This window comes from Panthera uncia, chromosome B4, assembly GCF_023721935.1.
Source record: "Panthera uncia isolate 11264 chromosome B4, Puncia_PCG_1.0, whole genome shotgun sequence".
NCBI classification, from domain to species: domain Eukaryota; kingdom Metazoa; phylum Chordata; class Mammalia; order Carnivora; family Felidae; genus Panthera; species Panthera uncia.
The window spans coordinates 98,990,434-99,003,350 of NC_064809.1; the positions used below are offsets into that span (position 1 = coordinate 98,990,434).

General features: G+C 34.8%; 1 protein-coding gene across 1 annotated transcript in view; it reads left to right on the forward strand.

Annotated features, from left to right (window-relative positions):
• Nucleotides 1–12,917, forward strand: part of NAV3 (neuron navigator 3) — a 353,901-nt gene that overhangs the window by 299,106 nt on the left and 41,878 nt on the right. Inside the window, exon 24 of the mRNA XM_049627462.1 lies at nt 7,203–7,314. Within this exon, the coding sequence (XP_049483419.1) occupies nt 7,203–7,314 (112 nt within the window). The remainder of the gene's footprint in view (nt 1–7,202; nt 7,315–12,917) is intronic.

The following is a 12,917-nucleotide window of genomic DNA, read 5'->3' on the forward strand; positions in this document are numbered from 1 at the left end:
ACAATGACAAGATAATGCATTTTCTTGTCAGATTTTAATTTTTAAAGACTTATGATTCAGATTCATCTATATTAGAATACACACACACACACACACACACACACGCACGCACGCACACGCAAAGTTCTTTCTAGGCCATCTATTTCACTTCTGACTGGACCCATTAAAAGAATACCAAATGTTTTAAGAAAGAGAAGCAGTTGTATAGGGGAAGAGTTAGAATATTCCAGGAACAATTTGTTATGCAGTTGACAAGAATTACAGTCTGACAAGAATTTTCACAAATTTATGGTCTGTAAACCCAGTTATGGACCATGGCTATAATCTGAGATAGGCGTGAGGAAAGTCTGGAGGAGAGTGAGGACTCTACAAAGTAAAGGGACTCAGGGTACAGCATCTGTGAGATGAGACTGAAACACTGATCGTGAGCTGAAGTTTAGAAATGCGGAATGCTAAATGAAGATTTGGGTCGTTTGCACTAACAAGGACCAGTTGGCATCTGGGGATGCTGTCTTTGAAAAGTAAAGCTAATTTATATGAAAAGCTTTAAAATAAACCTGATGGGTTTTTACGGAGTGGGAGAAGGAATTCTAAAAAGAAAGAAACAGAGAATTTAGGTCACAAGGCAGACATATCAAAAAGGTTCACGTTGCCTAGAAAGAGTATGGACACTTTCCATGGGGTGACCAGTAACTTACCTCTCTGCCGTTATTTCGGCCCTAACCTGGGTCCTTGGATGGGTGTCAGAGACAGATGCAGTCTCTAAAATTGTATGGAAACATTTGTAAAACCCGCATATGTGCATGATCTGAGCAGATGTCCAGTTTTCATCTAATTTTCAGAGATCCAAAATCTGAAAAGCTTTGGCTGTTTTCAGAATCTGTACCTATATCTGTCCCTAGAGATGGCTTCAGTTTTTGTCTTTAGTTCCGTAAAGTATGTCATTAGCTTTAGAGAGCTAGCATATGTTACCATTGTGTTCGTTTACCAATTTTTACATTAAAAAAAAAAAAACCCTGAATGAACAGCCCAATTAAACTAAAGAGAAAAATCAAATATTCCTCTTGTAGCCTGGTGTAATTAGCAAACTGTAACGTTATTTGCCCTTGTCTTCCATGCTCCTATTTCACAGATTTCCCTCTTGCCCATGAAAGAGAGCACTATCCATCCCTGTCAAACCTGTTCTGTAAGGGAAGATGACAAATGCCTTTTGAGCACAGGAATTTTATCTTAATCTTTTTTGAAGAGGAGAGGGGCAGTACAGTTTACCACTTCACTATGTAACCTAAGAACTTGGCAAATAGGATTACAAAGGTCTTTTAGGGCAGCCAAGTGGGAAAGAATATAAGGAAGCTTGAGTGTGGATCTCAGCGGAACCTCTTTTTTTTTTTAAGTTTATTTATTTATTTTGAGAGAGAAAGCATGCACAAGCTGGGGAGGGACAGAGGAAAGGAGAGACAGAATCCCAAGCAGGCTCCCTCCATGCCTTTAGCACAGAGCAGATGCAGGGCTTGGACTCACAACCTATGAGATCATGACCTGAGCTGAGATCAAGAGTCAGCACTTAACTTAGCCATCCAGGCACCCCATCAGTGGAACCTCTGTAAGGGCTGAGGAATTTTCCTTTTCTGACCCTCAAATTCATCATTTTATTTATTTATTTATTTATTTATTTATTTATTTATTTATTTTAAATTCATCATTTTAAAAATCAGGATTATAATAACTACCTTACAGAAGCATTATGAGGAACAAATAAGGTACTATATAACACTACATACAGTGGATAGTCAAAAATGTTACCTTTCTTACATTGCTTTCCTTTTTCCCCTTAAGGGATATAGGATAAGCCAAGTTTATCATTGTCCATATGCCAGGCATATCACTAGAAATCATAGCTAGTATTTAAGTCTCATATCTTTAAAAAGTCAAAATTAATGTTTTTCACCCCCCCATATTTCCTTTAATTACTTTATATTTAAAAGTAAAATTTCTTACAAAAATTGGAAAACTACGCAGTTGTTAATTTTTTCATAATGCCTATGAATAATGCCCAAATATTTTTAAACACATCTGCATACTACCTGGAATTTTAAAATTATCCATAACGTAACATTGCCAAATTATGAAATTTTCTCAGAAGATGCCATGATGTCTGAAATTGCCTTGCCCTTTTTTAACTGAAAATAAAGTGATTGCTTGTCTCATTGCAAGCTGTATGCACACAACAGTGTTAGTAATTTATTTTATTAATCTGAGATGTATAACTTGCCTATATCCAAGGTGGTTTTGAGAATCATAAAATTAATTGTAATACGATATGGCACAACTCAGTAACAGAATCTAGTGAAAACCAGTAGAAGAATGTATATAACAAGACGCCTGAGCCTACGTAATCACTACTGCAAAGCACAAAATGGAATTGAATGTCAAGGAAGCCAGCACACAAAGGGGGATTGCTTGGCATGTGTAGCTCTCATTTTCTGACCAGAAGAGTATAATTTAGATCGGAGAGACAAACTTTTTGGCACTGAATTCAAGGACAAATTTATTGTAAAGTTTTTAAAATTGGGGTCATGGAATAACAAAAGACAAAATCGCTGTTCAAATAGACATTTCTCTAAAAGCTGAGGGCATAACATTTAATCATATTTCAGTAAAGTCATTTCTTCAGGGAGCTGAGATAAAAGGGTATATTGCTCTCTGGTGATCCAACAATCCTGGGAAAAAGATTAGAGCATATAGAGCAGAGGTTTTGAAACTCTGTTCTTGGAGTTCCAAGGCTCATTTGTCCATTTAATCATTCACCAAAGTTATATTGAATTTCTACTCTGTATAAGACACTGCTCTAGCTACTGAGAATTTAGCAGTGAACTATATGTATATGACATATATTTTATAGTGTACATATATAATATATGCATTCTATATATGTAAACTGTGTATAACTGGTTATAAGAGTATATATTCCAGTAGGTGACAGATTATGATAAAAATATAGGATTTCAAGGGGCACCTGGGTGGCTCAGTTGGTTGAACATCTGACTCTTGGTTTTGGCTCAGGTCGTGATCTCGCAGTTTGTGGGTTCAAGCCCTGCTTGGGATTCTCTGTCTCTCTCTGTCCCTCCCAGAGGGTAATTTGAATCCATAAATTTTTCATGGATGCAAGTTACTTATACTACTGGGATTTGATGAACTAGTGTATTTTCTTAGAATCAGGGCTGGCTGGGTTCTTTCAGTAGAAAAATTTACAAGATTTCAAGGCACACACACAGGGATGGGGAGTAGGATGTGTTCAAAGAAACTACAGCTAGACAGTTTAAGATTAACTGAATGTCAGTGTGATGAAACCAAAGACAGGTTTAGCAGAAATTTTTTAAGAACCTTGCCTAGAAGGTCAAGTTGGTTGATGAGATTTATTGCCAAGCTTGTAGGAAATTTGCAAGTTTCCAGGAGAAACTTGGAAAGAGGTCAGATGCAGTTAGGAAATTAGGTTGGAGAGGATACCAAGCAAGGTGAGTATTATGACAAACTATTTGATCATCTCATTTTGAAGCATTCCAAGCCTGACCTTGATACTTATTTAGCATCAGAGACATGTACAAAACAATTGGAAAAGATACTGCCTCCATCCACCTTCTTGTACACAAGAAACTTTCATGGAAAACTGGAATCTTACATCAACGGCAGGTATTTGGGACATCATTATCTACAATAGCTTATTGTAGGTGAATGAATTTTTGGTTCCCAAGTTTTAAAGTACCACGTTTGAAAAGTGAGAAACATCAATGAAATATGATCTGATCATCTATTCCCAAGATCCTGTACAGAATTATCCTAGCCTCAATCTTCTCCTTAGTATATATGAAGAGAGTAGGAAAATGGATACTACTGAATTAGAAGAGACTTTAAATCCTTATCCTGATGGCATATACATTTTCCAGTTTTTTTTTTATTTCCTGAAAGTGTAATATTCTTAAAACTCAAGTATCTTCTATTTGGTCACTTTCAAAATAAAGACACTATATGAAAATATTTCAGAGTATCAAATGATTTTATATTTGGCTATTTCTAGAACTTGCTTCTAATTATACGGCAAAAAAAGAGGAATTCATAATTGTACTTGGAAGCAGCATTGCAATTTCCAAGCATTATAATCACCTTAGAAAAATATGGCTTAAAAATAAATGTGAACAATCAATTATAATTATGAAGGAGAAGAAAAGGAAAACTAGAAATAAACTATTTAAAAACAATTTATATGTCTCAGTCAAGTTTTCACTTTCAAGTGCCTTCTATTAATCTTTATATACTTACTACTGGAAAAGAGAGAAAGGATAACCCTGACTTTGTTGCCATCCCAAGGAAATGATTTCACTGATTTAGCCATATCCAGACTTCCTGTTTATAATGAATAATAAAGTCACTGATGTTTTTATATGGCACCATAGGTGATCAAACACCCTGTTGTTAAAATATAAGTAGAATTGAAGCTTTACATTATTCTTAGGAGATAAACACCTGTTTAGCATAGACCAGAACATTTGAGCAAAATCACCCCAACATTTACTGAGATCCTAAGTCAGGTGAAAAGATAAAGTCTACAACAGCTAAATAAGCTGAATGCTTTAAATCTGGAAGCACAGAGAAGGGCTTTAGTTTTTCTGAAAGGCAAACTAAGAGGTTTCAAGCTCATTCTACCATGGCCTTTAATGGTGAGAAAAATATTTAAAGCAAAGGGAAAAATCATATGGGAAGACTCAGAGAAAAGGATAGCTATAGTTTGAAGTGATGTGGAAGATGGATCTCATCAACTGAAATAAGAAAGAAGGAAGGAATTTTTGCATGTATATAGAGATACCTAGTTCAGGTTTGAACAGATTATCACTGTCAAATTTACCTATCTTTTTAATTAAAGACACTGGAATATTTTATAGGTGCTTGCATGTACTTATGAAGTTCCCCTAAAGAACTACTAAGATGAATTTGGCTAAACTAATTTTTTCATGTATGTGATTTTCCCAAACTATATAATGAATATATCTGTTACCTAGTTATTCTTCCTTTGGGTCTACTGTGCCATGCTGCATAATAACTAACGTGCTTAATATGTTTTTTTTAGAAGATACTTAGTTTTAAAAGTGAGCATTCTTCTACCTCACATTAAAAGCTATTTTCTGAAAAAGCAATATTCCCTGAACATTTCACTTGTAATCTTTGTTATAACAGTTTTGAGAAGAGATTTCCATAGAAAACATTAAAGTTTAGACCCTGAAATAAGTCTGCTTACTCATAAAATTAAGTATGAGATCTCATTTCCATTTTACTTCTTTCAACTTAAAGCCACATATTTCAGCAGATTTTAATCCACGGTACAGGCACTGTCGATTTTAAATTCAAGGATGAAAATCTGATTTTAATCAAAATTTAACTTGTATTCTAGTTTACACGTTGTAAAATTACTCTTTAAATTATGTGATTGATTAAGTATGTACAGTAGATCTCCTTTTGTGAATAATTTTCTGGTAAAGGCAGAATGAATTTTCAGTAAACATTTTATCTACTGGGAAATTTATTTTAAATGGAAAACACGTTAAATTTTGGTAAACTTACCTATTACTAATTGAGCAAGGGAAAAAATTTAGATAGAACTTGGAGAGACAGAAATTATGACGAAATTTGTATTATGACAGTGAAACTTTTCCACAAACCTGTTTCTTTTGTGAAAAATACATGCAAATGAATTACAGTCAAGTATTTAAGGATCCATCTATGAATCCACAAGATTGTTACTGATTTTCATTATGTAATTCTTTGACTTACAAACTATTAGAAGTCTGTAAGAGGGTTTATTTTTTTAATATCTGTGTCCATTACAAATACGTCAGATATCCAGTGACAATAGTTACAGGATGTGCTAGGTATCTATTCCAAAGTTGGATATCATTACAGTTAGCATTGCCCCCCTTTTTTTTTTAAGTGTCTAACTTTCGAATGGTCTCTGGATGTTCTCATATCTGAAGCAGTTTCCTACAAAGGCAATGTTGTGATCTTACCTTTTTTTGTATATTCGGAAGACAGAGAGTAGGAATAAGCTACTGACTATGGAGGGAAGAACCCAAGCCTGATCCTTTGGATTTCTGCCAACGATGCTAGAGAAAATGATAAATGACAATTACATTACCTAGGAATTCTCCCTCTAAGAGGCTGACAAAAATTCTAATTTTTAGAGTTGCCATCACGGCCAAGAATTCTGGATACTCCTGGTTTGGGGGCTCCCGATGGAAATACTGCCAATGCTAGAAAAAACACTCTACTTCATTTTGCAGTGAGGCACATGTCTTCCTGATGCTGCCTCGTAGTCACTTGTGGTTAAATAATTCATTTAGATAACTGTGAAAAATCATATTTGTATGTTCTTTGAGACACATCTTAAAGTTACCCTAAGTTCAATAAGAAAACAGATGTTGTATAAAAAATTGACTTGTATGCTACCTTTTTTTTTTCTTTTTGATGAACTATTATTTAAGGAATGTACATTGCATATAATTCTATTCACTTTAAAAAATTCCTGTGTTGTTTTGGCTTGGTAAAATTGAGGTCTCCATGCTAAAAATCTTACTGGATAAAAAGTAGCAGAATCTAAGACGACCATGATTTGCAAAGCAGAATTTAATAATATGATATTTAGTAGCAATGAGTTAGGGATGAATACCTCTTTTTATACTTGGGTATGAAGAATCAATTCCCCAAGTGCAAAATCAAAGAGACAAAATCTGAAGTCATTCATTCAGGGTTTCCGGCTGACAGTAAAATGCAGTCTGATTCACCAGTACAATCCTGATAGCTAACCCTGTGATGTAATCTGGTGGTATTCATAGGTTTGGTATAAAATGAACCATGTGACATCTTGCTTTGTGTTGAACTGTCCAGCTTTAGGTGCCACCCTTTGAAAGGAATAAAGACCATTCAGGTCACATTCATAAGAAAATGACCAAGGCATTTTTTTTGTTTTTATTCTCCTTTACATTTAACTAAATGAGAAGTTGTTAAATGCAACTTGACAAGGTTAGTCAGGCATCCAAATCTCTCAGGACGTTCGCACCACGTACAATTGAACCCAGTTGGTAGTGAATTATAAGCAAGGACATTTTGCTTTTCTCTCTAGGTACTAAAACCTCTAAATTCTATTTGTTTCACAGGAGTCTGAACTTATAGAACTAAGGGAAACCATTGAAATGCTGAAGGCCCAGAACTCTGCTGCCCAAGCAGCTATTCAGGGAGCACTGAATGGTCCAGACCACCCTCCCAAAGGTATATTTAGAAGTATTGCCATTTTTCATTCAATGTAATGAATATCTATTTGATTCATTAGAGTGAAGCTGCTTTTACTCAGTGGCATTGTCCTTTATAAGGAATAAGTTGGTATTAAGGCAGTCAGAATCCCAGAATTTAAGAACAGTAGCTTTCCTCATCAAATAAATTTTTAATTAAGTTTAAGGAATTTGCTTCTATAGTAGGACACACCTTTCTCTCCGTTTGGTTTGGTGAAAGTGGGGCTGGGGAGGTTGGCTAATACATTTATCTCTGACTTGAAGCAAAACAAACCCTGTAAAGACCATCAAAGTCTAGATCTGTAAAGAAAATGAATTAATTAATATGGTCAAATTCCAAGGAGAAGATGTGTGGAACAGCTCCTTCTGGGTGGAGGCATTAAAAAGGGACACTTCTTATGAAAATGCTAAAAACAATAAGAAAAAGGACTAAAAGTCTACTTTTAATTATTACTATGCTTGTCAGTTCTAAACAATAATAAGATAATCTCCTTTGCCATCACCCCCACCCCTTAGTTTCCCACTGTAGAAATGCTTTGTGTTAATGTCATGTCAGTTTTTTCTTTGCGTGGGTTCTACTTATTCATGCCCTACCTCTTTTCAATGGCATTCAACATGCTCAACTCTTCACCAGCTAAACAAATGCTTTTATAAATCTTGAATGCCCTATCATGTATGTTTCCATTTCCAGGGGAATTCTGGGAACATTTTATGGAATCTTTTAATGTCTCCAGCAGCCAGTCACACTTCGGACCCCTGGAGTGTGGCATCTCTTACCATCAACCCAAAAGGGTTCTCTCCAGGATCAATAATGATTTACATGACACGAAATCTAGTACCACATTTAAAATTCTTACTGTATTTAACATGCAGACCGCATTGTATACTGATGTCCATTCCATCCTAATTGACACATTAATTTCTTGTAATGTTTGTAATATTCACATTCTTAGTTTTTTCTCCTGCTGCATTGAAATCTATTTGAAAGTTTCTTTTGCAGGTTTGCTCATTTGTATCGTTTTGTTAAATGCTGATATTTCTTAGAACCCAGTCCTAAACTCTCTTCCATTATGATTTTGTGCATTGTGATTCCCTTCTCCTATCTAAAAATCTATAAACTCATCTAATACTCTGGCTATAATTATCATTTATGCATTGATAACTGTCAAAAATATTTCTTCAGGCCAGGCTCATCTCTTGAGTTGCAGATCTATAAATCGAGCTGCATAAGAGAGAGCTCCACTTGGTTATCTTTGGATGTCTCTTTGTCACGTTAAATTCAACATCTCCAAATTTGAACTTGTCATCTTCCCTCTCAGACCTGCTTTGCCTTCAGTGTTCCTTGCCTCAGTAAGTGGCACCACCATTCTTCCATATAGCCAGCCATAAACCTAGATGTTCATTCATATATCCTCCTCTCCTCATTCATTAAATCACCAAGTTCTATTGATTCCACCCCTTAAATATCTCTTGGATGTGTTCCCTTTTCTCAGATCCTACTATTACCATCCCTTATCTCTCCCCTGAACTGTGACCACAAACTCCTAAATCCTTCCTGCCCTTCATCTTAACACCACTTTGTATCATTCTTCACACTGAAACCAGAGCATTAGTCAACAACAAATATCTACAGGTATCCCTTGCCTTTAGGATGAAATACAAACTTCTTAACATGACATAATTTCTCTTCGTCATCTTTGTTCACTCAACAAATATATAATGATTATCAGTTATTTGCTAGACACTGGTCTAGACCTTATGCTTTGCTTTTTTGTCACATTGTATATTTCAGCTACCCTGACTTCTTCTAATTCTCTAAAAGTTTTTTGTATGTTCTGTTTATTTCTACTTAAAATTTTCTGCCTTGTGTGCTCAGCATAAAAACGTTTTGAGACCTAAGAGAGTTAGCCTAAATATGCCTCCTTGACCCTTAAAATTAATGAGGTCCCCTTGTGGTATGTTTCTGGAGATAACTGTAGTTCCTCTATCAAAATTTGCATTGTACTTTGGTGCCCTAATTCATGTAAGGTCTGCCTTTTCTAATCAATGGTAGGATGGTATGTTTTCTCAATCCGAGTGACTGTGGGGGTGCTGTACACATAAAAGGGGTTTATTTGAATTTTAATTTAAGAAAATACAACTTTTGGTGTGCCTGGGTGGCTTAGTCCATTAAGCATCCAATTTTGGCTCAGGTCATGATCTCACAGTTCATGGGCTGGAGCCCCACGTCAGGCTCTGTGCTGACAGCTGAGAGCCTGGAGCCTGCTTTGGATTCTGTGTCTCCCTCTCTCTCTCTGCCCCTCCTTTGCTCATACTCTGTCTCTCTTTCTTTCTCAAAGATAAATAAATACTAAAAAAAATGTTTAATAAAATAAAAAAATACAATTTTTTAAATACTAGAATTCAAATTTTAGAAAAAATTTATAAAGTGAGAGATACTTAAATTGAAGGACAAACTAGTCCTCTAGGGGCTACTTCTGTTAGGAATTTAGCAATTTTCCATGCGGGGGAGTTGATTTATATGCTACATGGAAAATTACTGCATATTTAAAGCTTATCTTAGAGCTATAATAAAGCAGCTTATGTTCTGAATCTTCATGTTGTAAATAGGTCCAGAGAAGGGATTGAAAAAGACTTAATCCTTTCTTTAACACAGTACAAGTCACTGAAGTAAAACTTTCTGGAAGGATTCCTTTTATCTTAGGCAACAGGTACCCTAATGTATCTACTGGAATTGAAAAAAGGAATTCCTCTGCTCACTAATGTGGGAGGGGTACATAAAATGAGTAAAATGATAACAGTTAATATTCAAGTTGGTCAAGAAAGATTAAAAAATATTTTATAAGATTTAAAACTGACAAAAACAAATAATTATAAGTGTATATAGGATATTTATGTTTCTATAATATATATTCAGTGAACACAAACTGATTCTTACTATCTTGACCATTGGCATCACATACAGAAAATAAAGTCTGTTGGACTGTTTATGTATCTGTCCATGGGTCATTATGGTGATTGTATAAGCTATAAGCTATGAACTTACAGTCTGAAATCATATTGAGATTTGGTTTTCGAGAGCTTTACACATTTATGTCAGGTAAATTTGTAACATATAGTCTTACAATATATATTTGGAGTGAGGCAACAGTTTTATAGACAGGTCAAACTGAGACAAAATCACGTAATTAATGTAACTTTCTATTTTCTATGTGTTCATCCCATTTATTAACAGAGCCTGATAAATAATAGCAGTCTATAATAGAATAAATTTATTTATTCATGCACAAATGTTATCTGAGTAGCTGATATATACTAGTCGCTCTGTTAGATCTTGAAATACAAAGATAAAAAACAAAGCCCCCTACTCTCAAGGACTCACAGTCCACTGCCACAAAAGGTTATAAATATATCTCTGTGTAAATTTAATGATATAGAGATACATATATATAACCATATATGAAAGGTAAAATAATAGAAAATTTTACTTTTATTTTTCAAAATATACTTTTTTTAAGTCACTACCTCTGTATATAAACATAGAATAGTTTTTCCTTGAGATGTACCAAATACAATTTAACAAAATACGTAGTAAATTGCTATGAACAGTGAATACATTTTTAGGAATGTTAGGCAAACATTTGTGCTGAATGAATAAGAATAATATTGCCCACAAGCACTTACTGATTGCCTACCATAAGCCATAGTGTGCACAAGGTCCTGGATATACAACGGTAAACAAAACAGATATAATCTTTGTCTCCATTAAACATTTACACTTGGGGCACCTGGATGGCTCCATCAGATGGGCGTCTGACTTCAGCTCAGGTCATGATCTCACTGTTTGTGAGTTTGAGCCCCACATCCGGCTCTCTGCTATCAGAGCAGAGTCTGCTTTGGATCCTGTTTCCCTCTCTCTCTGCCCCTACCCCACTCTCTCGCGCACTCTCTCTCTCAAAAATAAACATTAAAAAAAATAAACCTTAAATCTTGTGGGAGAGCAGAAAATTAGCAATTGTTGTGATCATAGGTATAGCTGAATATGCATGGCAAAACAGTTATAAGTTAAAAAATGGACAAGAATTAGTGCTATAGAAAGCAAGGGTAGCAGGGAACCTACTAGAGGTGCATAGTCAGGAAAGGCCTTTCCCAGATAGCAACATTTAAGGGGAGATCCAAGGAACAATTATCAATGTATATGGCAAATATTGAAAGAGGAGTATTCCAGAAGAGTCTTGAGATAGAAAACAGACTATTGCCTTTATGGAGCTGATACAATGAGCAGAGGTAAAATAAGAAGAACCAGGTTAGAGAGACAATTACTGACCAGATTACTGAGGGACTTTTAGGCCATTTTTAAGAGTTGAAATATTTTCTGTCTTATTAAAATGGTAATCTACTAAAAAGTCTGAAGTAAGGGAGTGATGATGACATTTTCGTTTTAAAGATTTCTCTAGCTACTGTTTACAGAATGGTTTGAACTTGGACAGCTCTTCTTGCTGTAAAGCAGAGAAACGTTAGTAATAGCTTCAGCTGGGGCATTGGTGGTAAGAAGGGTGGGAAGTGGGAATGAATGGATGAACAAACACGTAACTGAAATACAGACTTTTAAAATAAGCTTCTCTGTTCGTTCATAAGGTTCACATCAATTTGGTCAACCGTTCTTTTCCAAGCTCTGTAGTGTCACATGTACTGAATCAAATACTTACAAACACTAGCAAGAAATTGTTAGAGATGAATAAAATAAATTCCTTTCATTCCATGATATTACTGAAATTTGCTTTTCAGTATAATGAATTCGGTCCATAATAATTCAACAAGTATGTTTTATGCCCAGATTCTCTTTTTATTCTTTATTGGTGAATGCATTCATAACTGAAGATAAATAATACCTACAAGGACTACTTTTGACCTATGATTATAAGAATTTACCTATCTTCTCAAATTTTGAAGGTTAATCAAAGCCAAATACAATTTATTAATACTGGATATAATAAAAACTCTTGAGTACCTTAACATCCAGTACCATTGCTTTAGTTGTGAAAGTCAATTACTAGGAAAAAACCTAAAAAATAATGTATCTTGATCACAAAAGCTTATAGCCAAGCACAGCAGAAATGTAAAACACAAATAAGTACCAACATATTCTTCTTTTCTTTATTCATACAACTTCTAGTATTAGTTGATTAAAAGATACTATACATGCCTTAAGTTGTGACATTGGTAATGTTTGGGGCATGTAAACACATCATTATTTTTTAAAGCACTTTTAAGAGGCCACAATCTACAGAGTCTGAAAAATCGTTTTATTTTTGGCTCCTATAAAATTTGTTAGCATATTTAATATCTTAAGGGAAAAAGTTGAGGTATATGTTGATATATATGTATATGACTAAGGATGGAGATATGTATACATATATTACATACCCACACACATGTTCACTGATTATATGTTTTAAAAGGAACCAGTTATAGTTCCATTGTCATGGGGCATTGTACTGTTAAGTACATCTGTCAACTGGAAAGCTTTGATTTTATACTATTGTTTCTATGGAAACTTTTTGAAAGCTATATACTGATTTC